Source organism: Wyeomyia smithii, chromosome 1 (assembly GCF_029784165.1).
Source record: "Wyeomyia smithii strain HCP4-BCI-WySm-NY-G18 chromosome 1, ASM2978416v1, whole genome shotgun sequence".
NCBI classification, from domain to species: domain Eukaryota; kingdom Metazoa; phylum Arthropoda; class Insecta; order Diptera; family Culicidae; genus Wyeomyia; species Wyeomyia smithii.
In genome coordinates, this window is record NC_073694.1 from 171,488,195 (window position 1) to 171,514,831 (window position 26,637).

Genomic DNA, 26,637 nt, shown 5'->3' on the forward strand with positions numbered 1-26,637 from the left:
AAAGCGCATTGCTAATCCCATTCGATCTATCATCCGATAAAGTACGCAATTAGCGCGTCGTCAAGTCAAGCGTGGAAGAAAAATCAGCCGCCGTTGGCCCACTAGTCTATATAAATACTCCGTGCTGGGATTCACAGCACGATGAACGGTCAATCAAAATTTTGTCGTGACTTCTGAGGCATGTTTTTTTTTGTTGGTTTGGGTACAATTCCTTCACGGTTTTCATTCTCAATTAGCCACAGGGATTAGCAGGGCAACGCAGATGTAATTCGGTACAAAGTAAAAACAATTTCTCCGTTTTCGTGAACTCCCATTCGAGGGAGAGAAAGTCATTTATTACTCACCCTGTGGAGAACAATGATTGCGGTCTTGATAGCTCCGCTCAGTCGTGATCGGTTGCGTAGGTGAGGATCGTGAAATGAATTACAATAAATAGGTAATAAATTAGCCTAACACTACTGGTGGTCTCTCGCGCCTGAGTTGAGTGTTACCAGTCTTTATGGTAAACAAGCGGAATCGGAGCGGGTGCACTGTACGCGATCGGAGGAGGGATGGCAGCTGGGATGCTTCTTGCTATGATTTGCGACACGGCAAGCACTAGAAGAATGATCTGCAAGAACGAACGAAAAGGAATGGTTCAGCTAAAAAAGTTCTTTTACGGTACGGGTATACTTACCCCAACTCCAAGACCCTTCATCGAGACGACGGTCAGTGCGGAAAGCAGAGTAGTGATGACGCCAACAACGAAAGCCGTCGGGATGATGGCGAAGCTGATTCGCTTCAAAAAGTGATGTCCGAATGTTCTGCTCTCTGTAAAAGAACAGGTAATGGTAGAAAAAAGGCAATTTGTTTTTGTCGTAAGATGTAAGCTTTAAGGGGGGACCCTATTTTGAAGGTCGAAAAATGATAAATTTTCGTGATTTTTTTTGGAAGTTTCGAGCAAAGTGAAGTGTTCGGATATTTTGGCTAGTATTTAAGGTTTATTTGAAGATGCATCGTCGTGGATGCGAACATAGCAAGCCCTTAAGCCGTAAGCAAATTCGGAAAGCCAGCTGATACTGACGCAACCCTTCACTACTACAACCTTCCTGTATTTGGGCTAATGCAAAATGAACCGACCTATAAGCATTTAAAATGGGACAAATTCCATTCCCTTTCCATTGATAGATTTTCATTTTACACTTCTATGTGGTAGACTAAAAAAAGTCGTAGTTCCACTTCAAAAATATGCAAAGTTGCTTAGGGTAGTAAGGCCTACACACCCATAAAGATTTTTTGAATTCTGAAAGGGGGGCTGCCAGCATCCGGATAAATGTCACTTATAAATCGCGTTATATTCGAAATTCACATTCCTTCTTCTGATATCTGCTAAATGCTATCGAAAAAACACTGGAATGATAGCTAATCATCCCTCCCACCAAAACAGCGAACAAAAAAATTAGGAAAAAGTTAAATAATTAAAATGGTTTTGATTTACTCGACATGAATCTGAGAAAATGATTCGAAAAAGAAATACTTTGCCTAAAATTGTATTTTCTGTGAAATCTGCACAAGAAAAACGCGCCAGCTCCGAAATTCGCGAATTCAGGTTTACCTGGAAATATTCGGAGATTCAACAAAAAAATCTTGGTTCTGATTAGATAAATTTCATATCACCCCTAATCTCAGAGTCACGTGGCCACGACTCACTAAACATCGTAAGTGATTTGAATAACCATAGATATTTATGGACGGCTAAGGTATATTAAAACCACACTTTACGATTGCCATAATTCAGCTATACTTTCCACGAGAAGTGAAACTACTGCTTTACGATTGCCATAATTCAGCTATACTTTCCACGAGAAGTTAAACTACTGCTTTATTTATGACCACAAAATTGTATGCTGAAACAATGCACTTTTTTCACTTTTTCTTTGGCTGGCAGAGAAGCTTAACTCGGTTCAATCGGTTAACTTTTTATGTTTCATCCGTCGAAGATTCACTGACCTGCAACATCCTGATCCGCGACTTGGTCCTCGCAATAGGCCAGCTGAACAACGCAAACTACGGCCAGAGCGACTAGAATCACGGTTTCGTACTTGGACACCATTATTAATTCTTCTACGATAGAACCTCGAACAACCACAGTACACTATTTCAAACAAATTATCACGACTCCCAAACTTCGACTGCGATCCGCAATTAGTCTTCGGGGGTCTTTTAAACGCTAATTGAATGCACCGTCGCGTTCGGGTGGACAAATTGAACCAAGTTTGAGTAACGCACGACTCCCATCAATCGGCGACACGGGCCGAATTCCAGCTGTGCAGCGACAGCCGCTCTGCCAAAAACGGCCTTGCGGAACCCCCAGGCGGACGGACGGCGTCGGCGGCAGCGTAAAGTCACTTGCAAAAGGGTTCCAAAATCAAATATGGGATGCCAGAGTTTCACTTCACACCACGGCCGCTACTGTCGCTAGTGTGTGTGTCAATTGTTTTTGGGTGAATAGGAAATGCACACTTTCGGTTTCGATGGAATTCATGCATCCGATGTTCGAATTTGATTTGTGCATTCGGTTCGCTAATTAAATGATAAATTGCATTCTTTGGATTGCCATTTCAATCCGGCATATTAGTAACGTAATGTGACCAGATGGTTTGGAGATCCAACGGGGGACATCAATTTAATTTTTTGATAAGCGAAGGAAGTCACGTTATAGTAAAACGACATGAATTAAATTCTACACAAAATCAGTGCATGTATAAAATCTAATTGAAATACAAATTTTGCATCGCTCAAAATCGGTTCTTTGAAAATCGTTCCAGATCTGGATTCAGATACGATTACGCAGACGAATTTTCACGCGTTTTCCTATTTAAATTCAACATTTAACTCTTTACGCAGGCGAAATCTCACGTATTATCCTCTCCAACTTTAACATAAAACCCTAGAGTATTTAATTGCATTACATGAAGTAGGGTATCGAACATCTTCGGCAGTGGTTTGTTCGTCAACCTGCCGAAGAAAACCAGTGCCCAAAACGTAAACTGCCCAAACGTAAACAAATATGATATTAACATTAAGAGGAATCAAACATATTAACAAATGTTTAAATATGTAAAGGATGTACGAAAGGGAAACTAATTACCCGTCAAAATTAAAAGCAACTTTAGCGAGTGCGTAAGTTTATTTATACAATAATAATGCAACCAATTATTATGCTCGCAGCTTATCACACAACCTAGAGTTTAGGTAATTTGCAAGCTGTTTTTAATGGACTATAATAACTATGTTTAAATTTATTTTTGTATAATCGTTTACATTTCTGATATAAAGCAAAATTAAACAAAACAAAAGAAAAGCATTTGGGCTTTTTTTTTCTTTTAGAAAAATACTCATTTTACAACAGTGATCAAAAACTATTCAAAAATTCAAACTATTTCATGTGTCATAATTCATTTTCGGCAATATGTAAATAAACCATGAAACTTATTTGGTACGTGCATACTAGGGTGGGGAATCGTTATATGGAAAACACGAAACTTGATAGCAGAAAGCCAGAACCAAGTTTTTTTTTGTTCTATTTGGGTCCCCAAACAATCATAAATTTATCGGAAGTCGATTGGTTTTGTCTCCGCTTGGCGCATTGCATTTCAAATTTATATGGAGATTTGTATGGAAAAACCAACTTTTATGCATTTTTCATTCTAAAGAGCTCAAAATGGCTCAAACCATAGGTTTCATAACTTCAAATGGTAGATTTTTTGATGCCTAACAACTTGGCCGAAGACACGAAAGAGCTAGGGTGTCCTAAAAAAATACTAGAGCTGTTCAAAGTTGAGTATGTCGAAATTGATGTTGCAAATCATTTTTTCTGCCAACACTGCCAGTGTACCGGAGTCAGTCAGATTTCCATCAGAAGTAACCTGTGAAACACGTTGTAGATTCTTTTTACGCCTAGAATACTGACCTAAATTTGTTTGCTTGATCCAGCTGAGTGTACAAACTTGTAACGACAGGTTACTTCTGATGAGAATCCTACTGACGCCGGTACATTGCTAATGTTGGCAGAAAACAAGATTTTCTGCATTTAAATCGACATATTCAACTATGAACAGCTATAGCTCTTCTTAGGGACATTCATTATTAGAGCATTATTGAGCTCTTTAGAAAAGTAAATGCAAAAAAGTAGGTTTTCTCATATAAATTTTCATACAAATTTGAAATGCAATGCGCCAAGCGGAGACAAAACCAATCGACTTCAGGTAAGTTTAGGGTTGTTTGGGGCTCCGAAAGGAACCGACAAAATTTAGTTCTGAAAAATCGATCACTTTTCCCCACCCTAATGCATACCAGACCCAGATTTTCGCAACAGGGGAAAATGCCACACATCGTTAAACAACAAACACCAGAATTGAGGTTTTAACATTTCTTTATTGATTTATAAAAAACGAGAAAAACTCAACGCACTGTCAGCAAAAAATGGGAAATATTGTTAAAAGCGAGAAGTCAAATTCACTCAGACTATCTTTCCAGGGTCGAGGCTCAGGAAAATATCTGCGCCGGGTCCCCAACACTCTCTCAAATCTGGCCCTGCAAGGCACGATGAAAACATCTAACAAAACAAAACAGGCAAAAAAGGAGAGTTACGGAAAAAGTAGGAAGTTGTATCCAAGACACGACCGCATAAATGACGTAGAACTACGTACATAGGGCTTGCAATATTCACGAGAATAGAATTCTCGGGAAACGGGAATGAAAAATCTCATTACCCGGGAATTCCCGAGAACCGGGAATGGAGAAAATCCTTAGCAAAATTAAGATTTCAAGTAAAGTTTATTAATAAAAAGTTCCAAACTATCGTTTACAATTTAATTATCAATGAAGATCAAAATTTATTCAAGTTCACTCAAGAAATTCATGAACAATCGTTTATCAATCGCCTCAGATCCGCTGACAATTTTCGTTAGGCCCAAATAATGTAGTTCCCTTCTGTAAAACTTTGCTTAAGATCGCTGAATCACCGCTGGTGTCTGATTTCTAAAATACTTTTAAATCACCGATTCCAGCTCCTGCTACAATTCATAAGAAACTGAAGAGTCCAATACTCATAGATGATTGAAGATAAAGCTGAGTGTTTGGCAGCCAGATTTTAGAGCATTTGAATGCCTTCGTAATTAATGTGAAATCGCGGCCACGACCCAAGTCAGTGTAAACTGACTGAGTTTTATTTATTTATTTATTTCTGGTCGCATTGATTTACGGGTTTCAATTTTTTTTTTATCAATTTACAGGTTTCAAAATTTTTTGTCAATAAACGATGAAAAAATCAAGCAACTCCGTTTAGTAGTAAACTCACTAGCAAAAAAAGACATGAGACGAAGAAAATATTTCTTAATTTATCGTTTACTGAATAAGACAGCATATATTTTTTACAAATAAATTACGCAAAAAATTTGATATTAGACGGCAAGCAAAAATTGATCGTCGTTTCAAGCAAATATTTGCTTCGTATAATGCACACTATGAAGCTACTCTACACTTCTGCGACGTAAAAGTTCGTGTTTTGATACTATATTTAGTTTTATTGCAATATTGTATGGAAAATTTTCCGAGGAGCTCGGGAATCCCGGGATCCCGGGAATCAATATTCAGATTCCCGGGATCCGGGAATCCCGGGAAAAGACAATTCCCGGAAAATCGTTCCCGGGATTGCAAACCCTATACGTACACTATTAACAAATGCTATGAGTGTTTCATTACCCTAGTAACACAACTGTTTTTATCAAAGTTTTATAGCGCTTATTTGGCTGTATTGAGCACTATAAAACTTTGATAAAACCAATATTTTTACTTGGGTAATGAGTTATAATGTCTGCTAATGAACGGGTTGTGAATTTCGTGAACCGGATTTAGCAGTTAGCAGATCGTGCCGAGTTAAAAACCATACACAGCACACACACACAAATCATACCATATCATAGACACACACACATCATACCATATCATTATACCATACACACATCATACCATATCATACACACATACATACATGATACCATATAATACACACACAGCAAGCAAGCGACCAATCAGAGGACGTTATTTTTATTTCAACAAGGCTTGACAATTTTCAATAGTGCAATAGTTCGTAAATTCAAACAACATTTTTCTGCATTTGGACAGATGCGTGTATAATTTTCCAATCGATTGCTGCAAGAATGAAGAAAACCGGTTGAAAACCAACCAAGCATTTGAAAAAAGGGACAAATTTCGTCCCAGTTTTTCAGTTTGCATCCCTGTGTGGTATGCTAAAGTAAAACGTAGCTCTACGTCAAAAGGCATTTTGCTGTTCAAAATTGGATTTGGTGATGACGATCTTTATGCTGCCCCAACAGTGGGGGAATAATGGCAGTCTGGCGAGGCACGCTGAGAAGAACCGCGCTGCTACTGAGACATGGTGACCAACCACAGCGCAAGTAATTTATTCAATTTGTAGGCAGCCACAGGCGCAACCCGCTGTTACTTCTGAGTGCTGTATCTGATTCTACTGCTGTCAACGTTGTGGACGGTCCATCCAGCTCACCTTCCAATTAATGAATGTAGCTAGGTTTCCCAGAAACACTCTTTTATAGCCGAAGGGTGCTACGTAATAGGCCACGCCTTTCTGTTCAGTTGTCTAATTCTCTAACATTCTTTAGACGAATTATTCCACAATTCGCATTCGATATTTGTTTCCAGCGAATAAACACCGATGGTGCTCTCACACACGCAACGGTTTTAACCCGTATTTTATTGCGGTTTGTAACCATCAAGCGATTTCGTTTGCTCGTTGTTGCGTGTTGCATCATGTTGCAACTTGGCAGCTGGGAGACGACGAAATTCTGTTAACCTTCATTGAACCCTTGTGTGGAAAACCACACAAATGAATTTTGTTTTGATTTTTTTTTCGAAAACTTCTCGATCGATTTTGATCAAACTTCTTGATAATTCCTAAACCATCAATCTTACACAAAATACATTTTCTCCAAGGGAAAAATATTTTTTGTTGATGAGATATTTAAAAACTTACGTTGTTTACCCTGGTGTGTGGATTTCCACACATACAACATTCGAATTTGTTTTGGACGAGAAACAACTTAATTTTGCCCCAAACATATTTTTTTCATTGAGTGCTTTCATACCTGAAGCTATAGGTACCAATTAATCCTGTTTCAAAAATCGAATAAGGTGTGTATGTGTGCGGAAGTATGTGTATGTGTGTTTATATTCATTCTTACGACCAGTATATCTCGATTTTCTCAGCATCGGCTGAACCGATTCGATTGTTCTTAGTCGCGTTTGAAAGAGCTTAAAGTCTAGTTAGTTGATGGGAAATATCGTTTTGATCCGAAGGTTCATTCAAAAATGACGTAACAAAAGATGATCAATTTACATGGGAACTGATAAACTAATTGACTTTTTTTTTCAACGGTTTGACTGATTTTAGAAATGTATGAAGGTGCATTCTTGTAATTCGCATCAAAACCAAATCAATCAAAAGGCTACGTGGGACATGTGTATGTGTTTATTTGTTTCATCCCAGTGTGAGAATTTTCACACATATGGGTTACGAATACGCTTATGCTAAAAGAACCTATTTAGTGTTTGCACAGCCTGGTTGAGCAGTGTTCAACATTTACACAGTTTTATGTCTACTGCGAGACAAGTATACTCGCGCTTTTAGGTATATTGAAATAAATTTAGAATGGATCTCCCGAGATGGCTAACAAGCCAGTCGTCGTGGGTTCGAGTCTCGGCTCGGGAGAAACTGTTAGTGTTAGTAGGATCGTAGCGCTAGCCCCGCTATTGTCCTTTACACTAAACATTTGACTACGAAGTCTGTGTATAATGAACGAATCGGAATGTAGCACCAAGGCTTTGCTTACTTTGCTTAGCATAGATTTCAGAATATTCTTACGAACATCCCTAGCACCAAATTGCTTCATTTGGTTAAACCGATGTTAGGATTTTTTTTTGTTCAATTGCTATCATAGCATGTTTAATTGGTCTCATATCATGTAAACACGTTTTGTTTTGTAACTTTTGCATGAACCATCGGATCAAACAAATGTCCGATGATGACCTAATGGCCTCCAACTTCAAGCTCTTCCAATTGCAGCCAAAAAAATCAAATCAATACATCCATTGCTGAGATAATCGAAATGTATTTTTCAAGATTGTTTTTGTACACTACGCATAATATCATTCAATTAGTTACCTCCAAGATACTGCAATGTACTAGGCGTTTCCACAAGTTTTGTTTTGTTTTTTTTTTTTCAACGTACCTTTGGAAATCATCATTTAATTTTAAGTATATTTTTGAATATAAATCTACCCTCCACATCCTAACAAACGCATCTAGCACCAAAAGGACTCAAATCAGTCAAACCGCTGATAGAAAAAATCGGTTAGTTTATCAGTTCCTATATAAGCTGACCACATTACGTTACGTCATTTCTGAATGAACCCTCGGATCAAAACGATATTTTTCGTCAAATAACTAGACTTTTAGCTCTTTCAAACGCGACTAAGAACAATCGAATCGGTTCAGCCGATGCTGAGAAAATCGAGATATTATGGTCGTAAGAATGAAAATATACACACATACACATACTTCCGCACACATACATACCTCATTCGATTTTCGAAACAGGACTATTTGGTACCTATAGCTTCAGGTATGTCTGCACTCAATGAAAAAAATAAGTTTGGGGCAAAATTAAGTTGTTTCTTGTCCAAAACAAATTAGAATGTTGTATGTGTGGAAAACCACACACCAGGGTAAACAACGTAAGTTTTTTGAAGTAGAATACTTCTCTCAGGAAGTTCGGCTACATAGGGATGTGAAATGAAAATCTAAAACCGAAAAAAGTGAAAAATATGTCCAATTTCAAATGCTAATAAATCGGTTAGTATTCGATGGATTTCCTTCGTTCTTGCAGCAATAGATTGGAAAATCTTCTAAGATTCTTCCCAAAACAACATAGTTGTAATTTTATTATTCACACTATTGTACTATTGAAAATAGTCAAGCCTTGTCAAAACGAAAAATTCGACCTCTGATTGGTCGTTATATGCTTGCTTCCCAAGCACGGTCGACAGGATCATATACCTTGCAATTGAAAACATGCTATTTGGCCTATATAAGAGCCTGTTTCAGCCGGAGCCGCTCATAATAGTTCTAGACAGCGACAACAGCAGTCGTTCTTCCTTAGCAGTAGCACTAGCTCTGTGGTTGGTCACCACGTCTCAGGAGCAGCGCGGTTTTTCTCAGCGTGTGTACAGCGACAACAGCAGTCGTCCTTCCTTAGCAACAGCACTAGCCCTGTGGTTGGTCACCACGTCTCAGGAGCAGCGCGGTTTTTCTCAGCGTGTGTCGCCAGACAGCCATTATTCCCCCGTGTTGGGGCAGCATGAAGATTGCCATCAGGAAATCCAATTTTGGAAATCAAAATGCCTTTTTGAAGGCAAATAAACAAGTCATTGAAAGTTAATAATTTTTGTCAACGCAAGCAAGCATTCTGTGTTGCATCCTAACAATTTAAATTTGTCGCACCCGTCTAATTTACTGAATGTGAAATAGCTTCCACAGTGCATGTTGTCCGTGTATCTCAATTCCCCCAATGTTAGGGCAGCTCAAAGGTTGTAATTAGCAACCGATTTTGAACCGCAACCTGCTTTTTTCAAGGCAAATAAAAAAATAATTGAAGGTTAATAATTTTCTGGCATCAACACATTCTGACATTCTGTGCGGGATGCAATCAAATTCTCTTGTAGTTGTCTAATTTTCACTTTATTTAGTGAACCCCCCACTGTAGGGGCAGCGCAAAGGCTGCGATCAGCATAACCGACATTGAATAATAAACTGCCCTGTTAGTACACATTCACAAAAGCAGTTAGTTCGACTATGCAGAGCTAATATGAAGTCGATTCAATCAATCAGCATAAACAGAATTTCGTCGTCTCCCAGCTGCCAAGTTGCAACATGATGCAACACGCAACAGCGAGCAAACGAAATCGCTTGATGTTACAAATCGCAATAAGATACGGGTTAAAACCGTTGCGTGTGTGAGAGCACCATCGGTGTTTATTCGCTGGATACACTATCTACTGTCTACTGAACGCAATAATCTGCTTACATGCGACATGGGGACGGGAACATTTTCTTCAACCAAGCTGCACAGCACGACACAAAACATGTTATTTTGTTGCTTCAATGAGAGTGCTATCGGTCCGGCTCGACAGAATGTTCACAAGAAATCATTTTTGTGCATCCGTGCTACGAAACTGAGGAAAAACTTTAGAAACTGAAAAAGGAGGTGGAGCTTATCAAATGATCGCTCTGAACCAGAATGAAGTCACACATATTTTTCAAGTTATATCATTCCACCACGTACGTAAAATAATTCATTCCTATTTTCTTCCCTATATAAGAGCCTGTTTTAATCGAAGCCGCTCATAGTAGTTCTGAACAGCGACGACAGCAGTCCTCCCTTAGCAGCAGCGGGAGCGAGCAGTGGGTACCATCGATAGCGGATAGCGGCCACAACTGTGGCATGGCTGCGCATAAGCGTAGCAGTTTCAGCGGATCTCACCATTGATAGCAGCAGGGCCAGTAGATGCAGGTACAGCGGATACCAATGGCGGCCACAACTGTGGCATGGCTACGGATAGCGTTGCAGGTGCTCAGCAGTTGGGCCAGTGTATAGCGGCCACAACTGTGGCATGGCTATGCATAGCGTAGCTGTTGCAGCGGGTATATCAGCATCGATAGTAGCAGGGTCAGCTGATGCAACGACACTCCCTTCACTAAAATGCTGTTTCAGTGTGGTAGCGGGAAGCATCAGCAGCAGGCTTGCATGAAGTGAATACATCAGCCAGCAACTTTCTCTAAGGCCTCTGCCATAGTAGACGCGAAAAGCGGCGCGAACCGATTCGCTCGGCCGTAGGTTGATGTACAGCTCTACTGATGGCTGTACATTAACCTACAGCTGAGCGAATCGGTTCGCGTCGCTTTTCGCGTCTATTATGGCAGAGGCCTAATGGAAAAGTTGTATCAGTTTGTTCAGAAGAATATTATTGTCGGTAATATTACAGAGATGCGATTGCGTAAATCCGATTTTGAATTGAACAATTGTTCTTTTGAGAACAAATAACACACTTATTTGAAGAGTTAATAGCTTTTGGTACCAATAGCAGTATAGTGACAGCCTCAGCGGTAGATGCAGATGCAGCCGGTACTTCCCTGGGGCCGATGTAAAGGTGAATGGGACCAGCACGGCGAAACAGTTCGGGTTATGCTTAGACGCGCGTCATTTTTCGTTGTTGATATTCCCCACATGAAACGACGCGCTTTCGTATGATAGCGGTGGTATTAGCGGTAGATGCATTTGCCAACAAGCCGTGTCTAGTTTTCAATGTGAAAACTCCTTTCTCACTGTGTTGACCGTGCGCCTTAGTCCTCACTATCAAGGTAACACAGAGATGTAAGATAAACACTACATCCTATGATAAATTGAACAATTGTCCTAATAAGGACAATGAATTAATGAAGATTTAATTTTGAATTAGAATACTTCTCTTAGGAAGTTCGGCTACATAGGGATGTAAAATGAAAATCTAAAACTGAAAAAAGTGAGAAAAATTTCAAATGCTAATAAATCGGTTAGTTTTCGATGGATTTCCTTCGTTTTTGCAGCAATCGATTATAAAATCTTCTACCAGATTCCTACCAAATGCATGAAATTGCAATTTTATCATTCGAACTATTGTACTATTGAAAACTCTTAAGCCTTGTCAAAACACAAAATTCGACCTCTGATTGGTCGTTATACCGCGCTTTCCCAAGCACGGTCGGCAGAGTTATGGACCTAGTAAATTGGGAATGCATCATTTGGCCTATATAAGAGCTTCATCAGATAATAAACATTTGAACAACTGAAATTTGAAGAACACAAATGATTATTTGAAGAGTTAATATTTTCTCGTTTTGCGCTATAAGCCACAGTTAATTATCTTCATCTACATGCATACTCTGACTATTATTACGTGTTTGCGTCGCTTAGTGTTTGGCTACGGTCATGCAGAACGCAAATAACGGCGCGATGCGATTCGGCAAGACGAAATCTGTTGAAATGTATAGCTCTACTTCGCCTTAAAAAGAGCTGTACATTTCACCACGGTAAGGCGAACCGCATCGCGCCGGCATTCGCGTTCTGCATAACCATAGCCTTTGTTCCGTTCCCGTTTAATGATGTCGTATTAAATGTGCATATTACAATTCGGCAGCACTTCAACTTCTCATTTGCACAAAATTTTAAAAAATCCAATGAACTTCATTCAAAATATCAGACAAAAAGAAATTACAATACTGCCAATGAACGGTCAACGTTTATTTACTAGAAAAAATGACTGACACGCAAGCAGCCAGGTTAAAAGTATTCTACTTCAACCTTGCGGTCGTGGCTTTGCATACAACATTTTTTTCTAATTTTTCAAACAGATTGAGCAAACACTAGGAATTTTCATACGTATCAATTGCTCCATGTATCAAATCATGTCAGGTGGATGAAATATAGTATGTAAGAGTGAATTTTGGAGTTTCTCAGTTATTTCAGTACAAAATTACAAAACTACGTATTTTTATAAAAATTCAAACAACAAAACCGTTCTTCGAATTTTAAGCTCTACATTTTTGCGGTAAGGTCTCCTGAATCCATACGTGATGAAATATTAATTTTAGCATGTAAACATTTTGCGAAAAACCAGTTTAAATTCACCAAAATACGTATTTTCATGGAAACCTGATTTTTTCAGTCTCCCACGGTAGGTTTCGACTTATCTCTTCAATTTTCAAGCACTATATTTCTAGAGTAACGTCTTCTGAATCCAAAGATGGTAAAAGATTTTTCGCTAGCATGCACAGATTTGGAGAAAATCAAGTTTTCATAAGAACTCGTACTTTAGTGAATTCAAACTCCTTTTTCTCTAAATCTGTGCTTGCTAGAAAAAATCTTTTACCATCTTTGGATTCAGAAAACGTTACTCTAGAAATATAGAGCTTGAAAATTGAAGAGCTAAGTCGAAACCTACTGTGGGAGACTGAGACTGAATATTTCATCGCGTATGGATTCAGGAGACCTTACCGCAAAAATGTAGAGCTTAAAATTCGAAGAACGGTTTTGTTGTTTGATTTTTTTTTTAAATACGTAGTTTTGTAATTTTGTACTGAAATAATTGAGAAACTCCAAAATTCACTCTTACATACCATATTTCATCCACCTGACATGATTTGATACATGGAGCAATTGATACGTATGAAAATTCCTAGTGTTTGCTCAATCTGTTTGAAAAATTAGAGAAAAACACAGACATATTTGCGTCTCACGGAAACAGGGAGGGGTCCAGATGGGTGGCATCTTCACCAAAACTTAGAGAAACTATTCCCCTTGAATAAAATTCCAAGTTTTCCCAAATCGGCCGTTCCAGTGCTGAGAACGAGCATTTTCAAGAAACAAGTTCCGTCCCGGGTCTTTACGGGTTAATGACCGTCTATGCGTAATGAGGATCAAGGGTAGATTCTTCAATTACAGCCTTATCAACGTGCACGCACCGACAAACGAAAAAACCGATTACGTAAAGGAGGAGTTCTATGAGCTCCTTAAGAAAATGTATGGAGAGTGCCCACAACACGATATAAAGATCATCATCGGAGATACGAACGCACAAGTCTGACGAGAGGAGTTCTTTCGTCCCGTTATTGGTGGTAGAGTGGAGCCCTACCACCAACGATAACGGCTTGAGGTTAGTGAACTTCGCCGCGGCCAAGGGAATGGCCATATCTAGTACTCATTTTGCACGTCTGAATATTCGGAAGCACACCTGGAGACACCCCAATGAAGAGGCCTGCTTCCAGATCGGCCACATGCTGATCGACGGCCGGCACTTTTCAGACGACATAGTTGTGCGGTTCTTTCGAGGGCCAAACATCGACTCAGATTACTATCTCGTGGTAGGTAAGTTTCGCGCCCGGTTTTCCAATGTATTTTAATCGAGATCGGTGAGGAAGATACGTCTGGACACCCAGAGGTTATCAGAGGAAGGAGTTGCTGCAGAGTATACTCGGAAAATTGATAGACGGATCGGAGAACCAGCTGAACGGAGCTGAACGAGCAGTGGAAGCACATCCATGATGCGGTCAACGAAACTGCGCGAGATGTGAACTGCATGACAATGGGAATCATGCGTAGTGGGTGGTTCGATGCTGAGTGTCTAGAGGTGGCGGAAGAGAAGAACCGGGCCTACGCCAACACGTTAGTAGCAGCTAACCGTGTGACGCGTCAGATGCGAAGAAATACCGGGAGGCATGAGCTGCCGAAAAGAGACTTCGGCGCCGTAAGAAACGTGACGTGAGCACTACGATCGCGTTCTCGCGGAGGCGGAAAATCGCTTCACCAGGTACGACACGAGGAGCTTCTATAGAACGATTAACGGAATCAGGAACCGGACCATGCCAGTACCTGCCATGTGTAATGACAGAGAGAGGATCCTGATTACCGATAAATCGCAGGTGGCCAGGTGTCGGAAGCAACATTTTGAAGTGGTGTTGAACGGTGAGGAAGGTAGGAGAGTCGTCCAGGGGAACAGGATAGTAATTGGGGAGCGAGCGGCTCTGAAGGGACATACACTCGACTGTAGTAATCATCGAGGCATAACCCTTTTTAATTCCGCCTATCAAATTCTCTCCCGTATCCTGTTCCAGCGACTGAGGCCGTTGCAGGAAGCCTTGTTGGAGAATACAAATGCGGTTTTCGAGTGGGACGATCTACAACAGACCACAAATTTACCTTGAGACAGATCCTCGAAAAGTTTCGACAATACAACTTGCAGACACATCATCTGTTTATTGACTTCAAGGCGGCGTACGATACAGTGAAACGCAACGAGCTGTGGCAAATCATGCTTGAACATGGTTTTCCAACAAAACTAATTAAACAGTTACGTGTGACGCTTGACAGATTTCACATCATGCGTCAGGACAGCGGGCGAATTTTCGGACACGCTTGTGACGTTAGATGGTCTGAAGCAAAGTGACGGGCTCTCGAACTAGCTGTTCAACATAGCTTTAGAAAGTGCAATACGAAGGGCAGATGTGCTGAGGAGCGGCACCATCATCACGAGGTCCCACATGCTTCTAGGCTTTGCGAACGTCATTGATATGATTGCAGAGAGCGTGGTAGTTCTGCGGGTGTTGGTCTGCAGTGGAGATAAATGGTGATACTTTCGAAATGGTCGACGAATTTGTTTAAATTGATACTCTCGTGACATGTGACACCGAGATGAGCCACGAGGTGAAGAGGCGGATGAGCGATCGGGAAAGATAATATTTAGCAGAAAACCGGATAGAGGCCCACGACTTCGAGGCAGACCTCGCACGCGGTAGATGTGTGCTGTCGACGAAGATGCCAGAGCAGCGGGTGTAAGGGGAGACTTTGGAGCAGCCCAAGACCTAGTGAAGATTGGACTCGAAAAAAATGAGACAAACAAAAATGATCACCAAAAATTCAATTTAAATCGAATTCTTCTCAAAATTTCAGGGATTAAAAACAATATATTAGCTATGCTTTGGCTCAATTTATTTATTGAATTCCCTCCCCCAAGCTACTGATGGGGGCTACTGATGAGATCATGGCCGAGGCTTTGCCTATCTTCCTTACACAATATCTCCCAGTTTTTCTTCAATGCTTCATCGTTTTTGAATGTTTTTCCGCTTTCCTTCTTCTTCATTATCACCCAAAACTTTTCTATCGGACGAAGTTCTGGTGAGCTTAGCGGGTTCGCCTCCTCCGGGACCACATTAACACTCTTTGCTTCGTACCAATACATTACAGGCTTGGCGTAATGGCACGAAGCGAGATCCGGCCAGAACAACGTGGGACCACGGTGTGAGCGTAGGAAGAGCAGCAAGCACTTCTGCAAGCAGAGCCTGACAAAGTCATTTTCAATTGACAATTATTAAGTTATAGTGACGCTTTGACCCGTCGCTTTCAATTGAAAAGCTTTTGTATCATTTTCGAGCACTTCGTGAGTCACATGACACCCAATCGAAAGCTCTTGCTATGATTCTGACAACTGAAGGGCTTGAAATTGATACAAACGCTTTTCAATTGAAAGCGGATATTATCACCATCACTCTCACATGACGATTCTCAATTGAAAATAAAAATGAGCGCTGACGGAGACAGAAGGCTTCCATACAGTACTTGACGCACATATATAGGAAAGAGGGAGGAAATATTGATCGGAACTTGCGTAACGTATTTATTGGATGCCATTGCCGTTCTTACTACGGCTTGCGGTATTAAAAAACTACCATCAAACGACGCGATGCGGTGCCAATTTCAATTGAAACGCTGAAGAAAAGGAAAGAGTCTTTCTCTCCGTCGATTGAAATAGTCATTAGTTTCATTTGAAATAATCCGAAAGAAGAAAGAGAGAAAGTAGTGATTCGTTGACAGTAGCCGAAAGGAATCAAATGAAAATGAAACCGTTTGAATCGAAATGACAGCGCGAGTATATCAGTTTCATTGTTTGGTTTAGAAAATGTAGAGCAATGTCTGCAAAATATCAAAAAATTGGTCGCAGTGACGAAAATACCCAACACGGAAAAAAAAATTGAAAATGCTGTAGCTTTGCCAAATGTTTTTCGATTTTAATAATTCGAACACCATTGAACTGGAAAACTTTTGAAGTTTCATTTTCTGACCTCAGATCTGGCCTAGGTCACCGGATGTAGGAAATATTCCTGAGTTCCGGTAGGCATGTCAAACCTGCTAATTTTTGGATGGATTTGGTAATGGGTTACCTGATAAAAATGCTTATTTGCATCATTGGCAAAAATGACAAAATCATTTCTGAAGCGAATGGTTCATCAAGATCCGGAATCGGCCAAGAACTCATCGAGAAATGGCTATTTTTCACCCGGAAGTCCTCAGAGGTAGGGTTTGCAATCCCGGGAACGATTTCCCGGGAAATAGCTTTTCTCGGGATTCCCGGATCCCGGGAACAGAAATATTGATTCCCGGGATCCCGGGACTCCCGAGTTCCGCGAAAAATTTTGTAAGATTTACTATAGTTTCTTATGCAATAGTGCAATAAAATTAAATACGTCAAACTGGTGCGACCTGAAATAAATCATTTAATAAAACTCAATGTCAGTATAGTATTTTAGCGTAAAAATCATCTCTGCATGTTAATTATTAGGCATTCATATGCTCTAAGACTGAGTATTCAATCGTTTTCTTCCGGTTTGTGGATCGAATAACGAAATAAGGTAGTTAGTTAACCAAAATTCTTTCTTGGAATCTTACGCTCTAATCAACGGTTATATAAACTCCAAAAGGGTTTGAAATGTTGTTCTGTCAATTTGAGACTAGATTTGAGACGCAGTTTACTTTAAAAAATCACAATGACATAGCAACCATATTTAATAAAAAATAGCGATTAGGTTTGCTACCGCTCAAGTAAATCGTAAAGGTTTACTGTAGTGTAAAAAATATTTTGCCCGAAAATTCCGTACCAAATATAGCAAATATTTTCCTCGTTTCACTCAGTTTTCCCTTCAACAAACTGAAAGAATCGGACACCTATTTTCAATTATATGTAGCAAGAGCTGTAATCGGTGATTTGGAAGTATTCTAGATTCAGCAGTCTTGAGCAAAGTTTTACAGAAGAAATATAAATAACATTTTTGAGCTTAAAGGAAAATAGCCAGCAGATCTGAAGCGATTGTTTGACGACATGAAGACCCTTAATCCTCCTCTCCTGCAAATATATGCTACAAAAATCGATCACGAATTTCTGATGCTATTCAATTCATATTCAAGTGTTTTGTATCTTATTTGTTTTTTGTACTTCATGCGAATTTAGAATGAAATTGTAAACAATTTTTTGTTGCCTTTTACTGATAAACTTAATTTAAAATCTCATTTTTGTAAAAAACAAATTTACTTCCCGGTTACCGGGAATTCCCGGGAAATGAGAATTTTCATTCCCGTTTCCCGGGAAATCGATTCCCGGGAATATTGCAAACCCTACTCAGAGGAACCTTTAGTAGGGGACATTTACGTTTTTGCACCAAATGTAGCGTGTGACACCTCTATCTTCAGGATTTTTCATCACGAATCTTTCAAGAGACATATTATTGAATATAGGCTTTACTGGCCACTTCCGGAACGACCTGGATACCCCGATGGAACTCGTTGTGAGGAAATTTACATTTCTGCATCAAAATATAGTATGCGACACCTCTATCTTCAGGATTTTTCATTCGGAATAATCCAAAAGACATATTTCTGAATACAGACTGCGTTGGCCACTACCGGAACAATCTAAATGCCCCGGAGGAACCCGGAAAAGGGACATTTACATTTTTACATCAAATATAGCGTGCGACACCTCTATCTTCAGGATTTTTTATCGGGCATCTTCCATGGGATATTTTTCTGAATATAGGTTGTATTGGCCACTTTCGTAACAACCTGGATGCCCCGGATGAACCCGTAGTGGGAGAATTTACCTTTCTGCATCAAATTCCTTTTATTCAAAAATGCAATTGCCCGAACTCCCAGTTCCTCCAAGGCATCCGGATCGCTCCGGCAATGACCAATGCAACCTATATACAGTAAAATGTCTTTCGGAAGATGCCCGATAAAAATCATGGAGGCTATATTCGATGCAGAAATGTAAATTCTCCCACTACGGGTTCAGCCGGGGCATCAGGATCGTTCCGTTTGGGGCCAACGATGTCTGTATTCAAAAATATGTCTTTTGGATGATTCCTGATGAGAAATCCTGAAGATAGAGGTGTCGCACGCTATATTTTGATGCGGAAAAGTAAATTTCTCCCACGGGTATCTTCGGGGCATCCAGGTGATCCCGGAAGTGGCCAATACAGCCTATTATGATATACGTCTTTTGAAAGATTCGTGATAAAAAATCCTGAAGATAGAGGCCGATTCCGGATCTTGATGAACCATTCGCTCCAGAAATGATTTTGTCATCTTTGCCAATGATGCAAATAAGCATTTTTATCAGGTAACCCATTAATAAACCCATCCAAAAATTAGCATATTTGACATGCCTACCGGAGCTCAGGAATATTTCCTACATCCGGTGACCTAGGCCAGAGATAAGGTCAGAAAATAAAACTTCAAAAGTTTTCCAGTTTAATGGTGTTCGAATTATTAAAATCGAATAACATTTGGCAAAGCTACAGCATTTCCAATTTCATAAAAATTTTGCCTACTTATTTTGACTCTCCCCTGTATATTACTTCCGTGAAAACTCGAAGAATTCACTGATTATAGACTCAATAACTCAAAACTTTCCACGACTACAGGCTTTTCAGACAACGCCAAAACATCATGTTTCCAAATAACCCGAGCAATATGAGAATAAAAGTGTAATGCTTTAGGCTCAATAAAATAAATAATATCAGGATCATTCGAATGTGTGAATATACTCCACGCTACCGCCCAGAAACCTAAAATATTAATTTTCTGAGTGCACCCACATAGACGTTGCTGAAATACAAAATGATAAAAATCGAAATTTGCATATAATTACATCATTTCCCACAATAAATACCACCTATAATGTAACACTGGACACAAAACAGAATGCATTTCTCGGCTCATTTTGTCACGTTACCACAAGACAGGCCCTGTCACAGTAAGCCCATTAAATCGAGCATAAATTAACTTTTACTGTCCCAATCGAAACAATAATCCTCGAAATTGGGTGCCGCACGGCGCGTGCCCCTCCGGTAATTACTTTCTATCAAATTATTCCGCAGTTCACGATGCAGACGGTGAAGAATACCGCCAGACACCCCCGATGAGTACGAAGGAGGAGGTACATCCGCGGTTGCATCGTTGCAATCCATAAACTACCTGGCAAACGGTGAAATTTCGAGAGTGATCCGCACCATTTCAGATCCTGTTCGTTTGAATTATCAATCCGCCAGACGTATCAACAACTGTGGAAACTAGGTCTTCAATTGAACAACCAAGAACTTGCCGCCGTCGCCGTGTGGTTTCACCTAGTGATCCATATTTTTTCCGCATCCACAGTCATGCTCACCGAACCGGTTAAATGATGATCACAACCTTGCCATTTAATACAAACCATTATGCGTTGCTGGCCGTCAGTGGGCTGCTGCAGCGGAGAAACTGCATCCGAACGCCGGGAGAGAATGCAACCTCGATTGTAGCCACCAGCTTCAGTTCAGTTTATCAGTGTCAATTCCGTACCAACACTTGTCATCGCTGCTAGCTTTTCCACTCGGTCAACATGTTTTTCATTGGAAACCAACCAGACGAATGGGTTTATGTTTTCACCCAGCTCTCGAAGGTATGTGAGCACCTTTTCTTATTGTTTGAAAGAAATTAACCATCTGATCGATTTTTCGCAAATGGAAAACCAATCTCGATGGTATGGTTAACTATCAATATTAATATCGATGATACGGCAAATAAACAATATCTACAAACGACTTTGCGGTTTATATGCCGTTACAAGTCAACTACTGCAAGCAAGTTTTGGATTGTGAGCACTGATTTAACTGATTACTTTAGAAAATTGCTCAAATTGGAATTGCTAAAGTTTGTTTGCTTATCATTCGTACGAATTTAAACCTATTTGTCAAGGAAAGGGAAATAACTCTTACAACTAACTTAATTGCTATCTTATTGACTGATGGGATGTAAAGGTATACCAGTTTGTATATACTATTTGAGAAAGATGCGTCTTCTGAACAAAACATAAGTTTTTCAAACCGTTTATCACTGTTTTTCGATTTTCAAATAATAAAAAACTAATCGAAACCCATTAAATGACAGTTCGTCCATATACCAACTGTCATCCAATCAATTCCGAGCAATTTTTATTCTTTCAACATTCACGCTTTGCTCAGAAAATTTCACATTTTCAGCTGATACTTAAAGATTATAAAACCGTGTAAAGCTTTACAACCCAATTGAGGAAGCGAGAATTTCTGTCGATAATTGGTAATGATTTCAAATTCGTTTCCAGGTTTTTATTTTAAATCTTTTGAAGCATTTAATTTCTGGTTAAACAACAGCTTGATCAGATCACTACAGCATGAAGTATTGCTAATCTGAAATTGGGCTGTAAATCAAAAGCTCGATCCTCAAACAAAGTTTTAAATTTTTCTTAACAAGAGATAATTATTCAATGCACTTTGCTTGAACGCATTATGTACTCTTTGGAAAAAACAAGGGGGGACAACATAATGACAAAATGATGACATTGATGACAAAATCGTCAAAACAATAAAAAAACAGCAACAAAATAGTAACAAAACAAAGAGAATAATTAGAGGTAAACCAGTATCAGAACAAACACAAAAAAACTGACCAAAATAAAGCACATTTTCTCGCCTGTTGAACAAGGATCACGTTAGAAGATCTTTTTATTTAACATTGAACAATTTGAAAATCTTGATTACATAGGGATTCCATCCGTCCTAATTTAGCAGGACGTGTCCTGATTTTGAGACCCATTTGGAGCGTCCTGATTTATTTTTTCATATTTTGGCATTTGTCCTGATTTTTCTGAATAATGCCGGATATTCAGAAAAGTAGCAAATTGTTCAGTATTTTCATCTTGATTCCGGGAAGAAACGAACTTATTTCGAAAATTTTTTTTCTGAGGTTGAATCTTGACGAGAGAAATTGTCTAGTCGTTGAAACCGTTAAACGTTTTTTGACAATTGTTAAGTTTATTTCAAATAATTTACTAGTGTTGCATTTTTTAAATCTTTCAGGTATATTGATACCTCAAAAAATAAAAATAGCTAAATCGAATTTTTGCTGGAAAAAAGTTGTCCTGATTTTTAACTTCGACCAAATGGTAACCCTATGTTTACATGGAATGTGATAACAAAGGAGTATTTACATGATATTTCCTATGATGCCTGATCATCAATCGTGTATCAAAATTGAATAAAAATAAATAGCACACTATAATACATTCCTTACTCTAAAACTCACTGCAATTTCCCTCTTTATCCACCACCATGCTCCGATACGACCCCCTCCTAGTTATAGCCCGCATTGAAGTACACCGTTTGCTTCTCCTCCTGCTCCTGGGCGTGCTGTTTCGCCAGATACATGACAGCTGCTGCCAGGGCGGCGTGATTTACGAAGGTGGTGAAAAAGGTGGCGAATTTTAGCGCAGGAAGCATCATCGGCATCACGCTGGCCAGCAGCATCGAGGGCAGCAGCACCACCGGCACCCCAAATCTGATTAGATGCTTCACGAGCTTTTTGTTTCCTCGCTTATCCTTATCCTTTTCGCGATCACCGTCACGGCCGCGTCCTTCCTCGGACGAGAATTGCTTCTTGATCGAGAACTCCAGCATGTCTCCCTGGCTGGGACTAATCTGCAGTCGAAATCCTGGCATGAATGTGATGTCGATCTGGCGTTCATTAAACAGCAACGCTAGGCCCCGATTGATTCGACGGTCCACCTCGGTTGAGTTCAAGCGCAAAAGTCGATCCTCGAACAATTTATTGTCTGGCCGTGTATATGATGGCAGCAGTATTTGCTGAATATCATGCGTAATATTTCCACTCGTTTCGAAATTGTTATCCTTTGATTCCATATTCTGGAGCACAAACAATTTACTGCAATCCATGAGTGACACCTTTGTCATGCAGTCTAGCACACGTAGCGGTAGGGATTTATCGTACGATAGTTCGGAATGTACCGACTCTTCTTCCGGGGCAACTGTAGTAGGAGTCAGGGTGGTCATTTCAATTTCGCTTTCATTCATCGTGGTTGATTCCAGTTGCTTTTTAAAGCTCTGATGGTGTTGATCGTGACCTCGTTCACTACCGTGATTGAGATGGGAGAACAGAAATCGACTACTCGAACCACTGATTCTACTGTGAAATGTTTTTCGCAGCTCACTCCAGGATGGCGCCACCAGCAGCAGCAGAGGCAGAAGTAATCGAGTTTGCGCCATTTTTTACTCTCTCCTCAGTAGTCGGTAATGTAGAGGCCGTAACGCGACCAAATCTTGCTGGATGACCGTGCGAAAGTGGATTACAGTGTTTTTTTGCACTCACGGTCGTACTGTTGGAAAGCTCTTGCTTTCAGCGACGTTAATTTAAGACTGACTGGAGCTTCAAGATGCAACTATCGGTGGCTGCAGTTTGCAATTCCGGTCTCGCAGGGGAATGTGTCTGTCCAGAGATCGTGCGTTTAGGATAGCTGGGCCGGTTGCTGCCACTCGGATGGCCTGTTCTACTAGATGGAGGGAAAAGTGGGAAATCGAGTGATTTTGCTTTTGCTGCTATTTTATTGCGAGCAGATTGATATGTTTTCTCTATTTTCCGATGCGCCGGTTTGCGGTCCCTCGCAGGTGTAATGATAATTGATAAAAAGGAAAGTTGGAACTGGATTAATCGACAGCTGGAAATTCAATTATATTCCACCAGTTTACGTGAGAACGTTTTTCGCTATTGAGGATGTAATGAAGGAAATAATAATGAGAATTCAATTGTTTGTTGCTGCTAAGGACGGAGATAATCGTGAAAATCATTTCCACTAGCTTTGCGATCCAAGGCCAACAACAACAAGACCCATTTCGCACCATTATTATTATTTCACGTGTAATACAAACTCAAGTATCTTAAAATTTACTTCATTTCATTTCGTACTTAAGTGATGAGATATTTTATACATGTCTACGTATATATTGTCTTAAATCCCAAAAAGACCTTTTTGTTCAAAAATGTAAGTTACGATTTTTTAAAAGTGGGTAAGGGGGTTTGTGGTAATATTCTTGTTATAATTTATAATCTTCTGATAGAAGAGACTTTCGAAAAACATTGTTTATAAAAAAAATTGATTGACGGAGTCATAGCTCATAGCGTCATAGCGTCATAGCTCATAGCGTTTTCCTGAACCTGTTATTTTTCTTGAGTGGCTTGCAGAGATTACGATGGAAGTCCAGGAAGTCAATAACATTTATAAAACCCTATGAGTTTCATTAGTAATGGGGTTTTCGAATTTTCAAAACTGAAAACTAGTGTTGGATTTTTTTGCTTCGTCAAAATTTATGCAAAAAACAATATGAAGCATTTTTTGCATAGCTTCACAGCAACGAATTGAAAAACGATAAAGACATTCCGATTACATAGTTAAGAGGTTGTTTATAAGACACGAGCGCGAGGTTAACTTAGAATTACAACTGTCTGTCTTATGTTAAAATATTTCTTGCAATAGGTTCAATTGTAATTAATCAATTTGTTGGTGTGAGGCAATAAATTTCAGTTAGAATTCTGCTTCTACCCCTTTTTCTATTAAATGATTGGACAACCTTGAGGAGAAGCGTTGTTTAATTATCTTAAAGTTATTCGAAAATTATGTTGATGGTTGTTGATTCACAGCTGTAAGTAGAATACCACTTCACCGTCAAAACAAAACAGTGCAGGCGGAATTGAATCCTGCTCTATAAAAACACTATGTCGAATTTAAAATTTAAATTAGAGTCAAAAACACATTTTTACTACTTCGATTGAAAATTGGTGGTCGTCCTTGAAAGGTCGGTTGGTTTAAGTTTTCCTAATGCTGAGAACAATTTTTTAATAAGCTGGAAATCGTGCTTTTTACCTCGTTGATTATCAAACTAGTTCAAATTATATAAATTAGAAATCCGTAACTGGGCCATTTAGAAATATGTAACACAAAATAAACCACCAGTTTCATACAACGACACAACTCGGGAAAATCATTTGATAAATAAATTAAAAGAAATGCTGCCAGAAATAACAAGAAACGAGAATCATCCTGCGTCATACGCAAAAGGTAATATACAATGAGCACAAAATTAACTGACTTGCCGGGTGCCACTATTGTGGCAACACCAATGGCACTTCTTAGAGCCCCGAAATCATTTATGTGAAGTTTCAAAACAGCGTGGGTGGAACTGAACTCGGCTGGGAAACAGGATATGGTTTTGAATATTTATTTTTCTGCCACTCGTTGAGAGCAAACGAGCCATATCTGGACAAAATCTGTACCATGTCCGGACATGTTCGGCAGTGCTACAGACTAGCTCAATATTGGTGGCGACGATTTTTCAGCGTGTGAGTCTATCAGTCAATTGTAAAAATTGTCGCCCGATGTCACTTAGAAGAAACGAATTCTGCGCTTTGCTAAGATAATTTATATCCTCTCAGAAATAGAATTTACGATAGCTTATTAACAAACCGATAACTCACTTTTCACTGATAGAAGCAGAGCCGGATTTATGGGGGGGCCCAGGGGGCCCGGGCCCCGGGCCCCCACATTTTTGGGGCCCCCAAAAATTGATAAAAAGATTTTTTCTCTTTAAAAAATGAGATTTAATCAAAAGTTCGATTTACAGTAAGAAAATTTGATCAGACCATTTCAATCTGACACTTTCTTTCAGTGTTATTTTTTCGCTAGCGCCAATATCACAACTACATCCATAAGAGCTCACCTTGGATCAGGGTTGCCACATTTATTTCTGTATTTTTGCTGTATCTGTATCCAGCAAACTAAAAATGTTGCATGAAAATCTTCTTCCTTAAAGAATATATTGAAACAAATCACCATTTTTTGCTTTGGCCTAATTTTTTATTGGTTCCAAACTTATAATTAGGCGAGTTAATCAAATGTAGTAACTGAACACGAAAATGCTTATTTATCTTTACGTGATGTTCATGCATGTTTTTGTTAATTTAATTCTAGTAGCTCCTGCTTGGTTAGCAACGTAGCTTTTAGCTTTTAAAATTGAGCTCTTAAGCTTAGGGGCCATGAGATTTCTGGCTTTAGACTTGCTGCAATTATATATTGAAAATATGCGTTCTTCAAAAGCCGAAGAATGTGGAATTATTGAAAAACGGAAACATGAATTTACCATTGGCATTGTGGCGTCCAACTACTCAGACCAAGTTAAATCATCTGTTTCATCGAATCTTCCGGTCAAAAAGTTTGTTCTTAGCGAGTAAAACTCGTTATTCATGTCTTGTCGATCAGTTACTGTTACGAATTTTGGAAATCAAATCATTTAAATTTTCCAATTTCACGAATGTTTAGAATTGAATAAAGCTACCGTTTTTACAACAGAATCGATAAAATCGAACAGCTTTGCAATTTGTTTCACAAATTTTAAATAGAAATCCCGTTAAATATTTCGAAACGTTATTTTCCGCCTTCGTCCAAGCCTCATCCCTCTTCTTCTGCAACAATACTAACATAAACAGCATCAGGTTTTTTCACAAAAGTTTGAAAGTCGTTGAACTGAATTTAACCTTCCAAAAAATTGATTTCATTTCGAATAGCAAAAGATTCTGTAAAATCTGTATTTTTGACAATATTCTGTAATACAGATTCTGTATAGCTTTTTTAGTTCAAAAATCTGTAAAATACAGAAAAATCTGTATATGTGGCATCCCTGCCTTGGATTCTCTTGGAATGACACACAATAACACACCATTTGAATCGAACCAGCGCGCATGGGAGATGAAGCAGAGAAAGAAAATAACCCACAAGTTT

The 26,637-nt window shown here is 39.4% G+C and overlaps 2 protein-coding genes across 2 annotated transcripts; both read right to left on the bottom strand.

Moving 5' to 3' along the window:
- Positions 1-301: 301 nt before the first annotated feature.
- Positions 302-2,159, bottom strand: LOC129718879 (protein apnoia). The gene is made up of 3 exons (XM_055670072.1): positions 1,990-2,159; positions 677-810; positions 302-610 (listed from the first exon to the last, which is right to left on the bottom strand). The coding sequence occupies exons 1-3, from the start codon at positions 2,090-2,092 to the stop codon at positions 488-490; spliced, it is 360 nt and encodes a 119-aa protein (XP_055526047.1). The 5' UTR covers positions 2,093-2,159; the 3' UTR covers positions 302-487.
- Positions 2,160-22,008: 19,849 nt separating this feature from the next.
- On the bottom strand, positions 22,009-23,212 carry LOC129718877 (uncharacterized). The gene has a single exon (XM_055670068.1). The coding sequence runs from the start codon at positions 23,072-23,074 to the stop codon at positions 22,145-22,147; it is 930 nt and encodes a 309-aa protein (XP_055526043.1). The 5' UTR covers positions 23,075-23,212; the 3' UTR covers positions 22,009-22,144.
- Positions 23,213-26,637: the final 3,425 nt, after the last annotated feature.

Bases quoted from the DNA above. Each gene is read 5' to 3' on its own strand.
- LOC129718879 (XM_055670072.1), bottom strand. From the start codon at position 2,092: ATGGTGTCCAAGTACGAAACCGTGATTCTAGTCGCTCTGGCCGTAGTT. The intron at 811-1,989 runs GTCAGTGAATCT...GTTCTTTTACAG, and splicing joins CGCGGATCAGGATGTTGCAG to AGAGCAGAACATTCGGACAT. The intron at 611-676 runs GTAAGTATACCC...TCGTTCTTGCAG, and splicing joins TGAAGGGTCTTGGAGTTGGG to ATCATTCTTCTAGTGCTTGC.
- LOC129718877 (XM_055670068.1), bottom strand. From the start codon at position 23,074: ATGGCGCAAACTCGATTACTTCTGCCTCTGCTGCTGCTGGTGGCGCCA.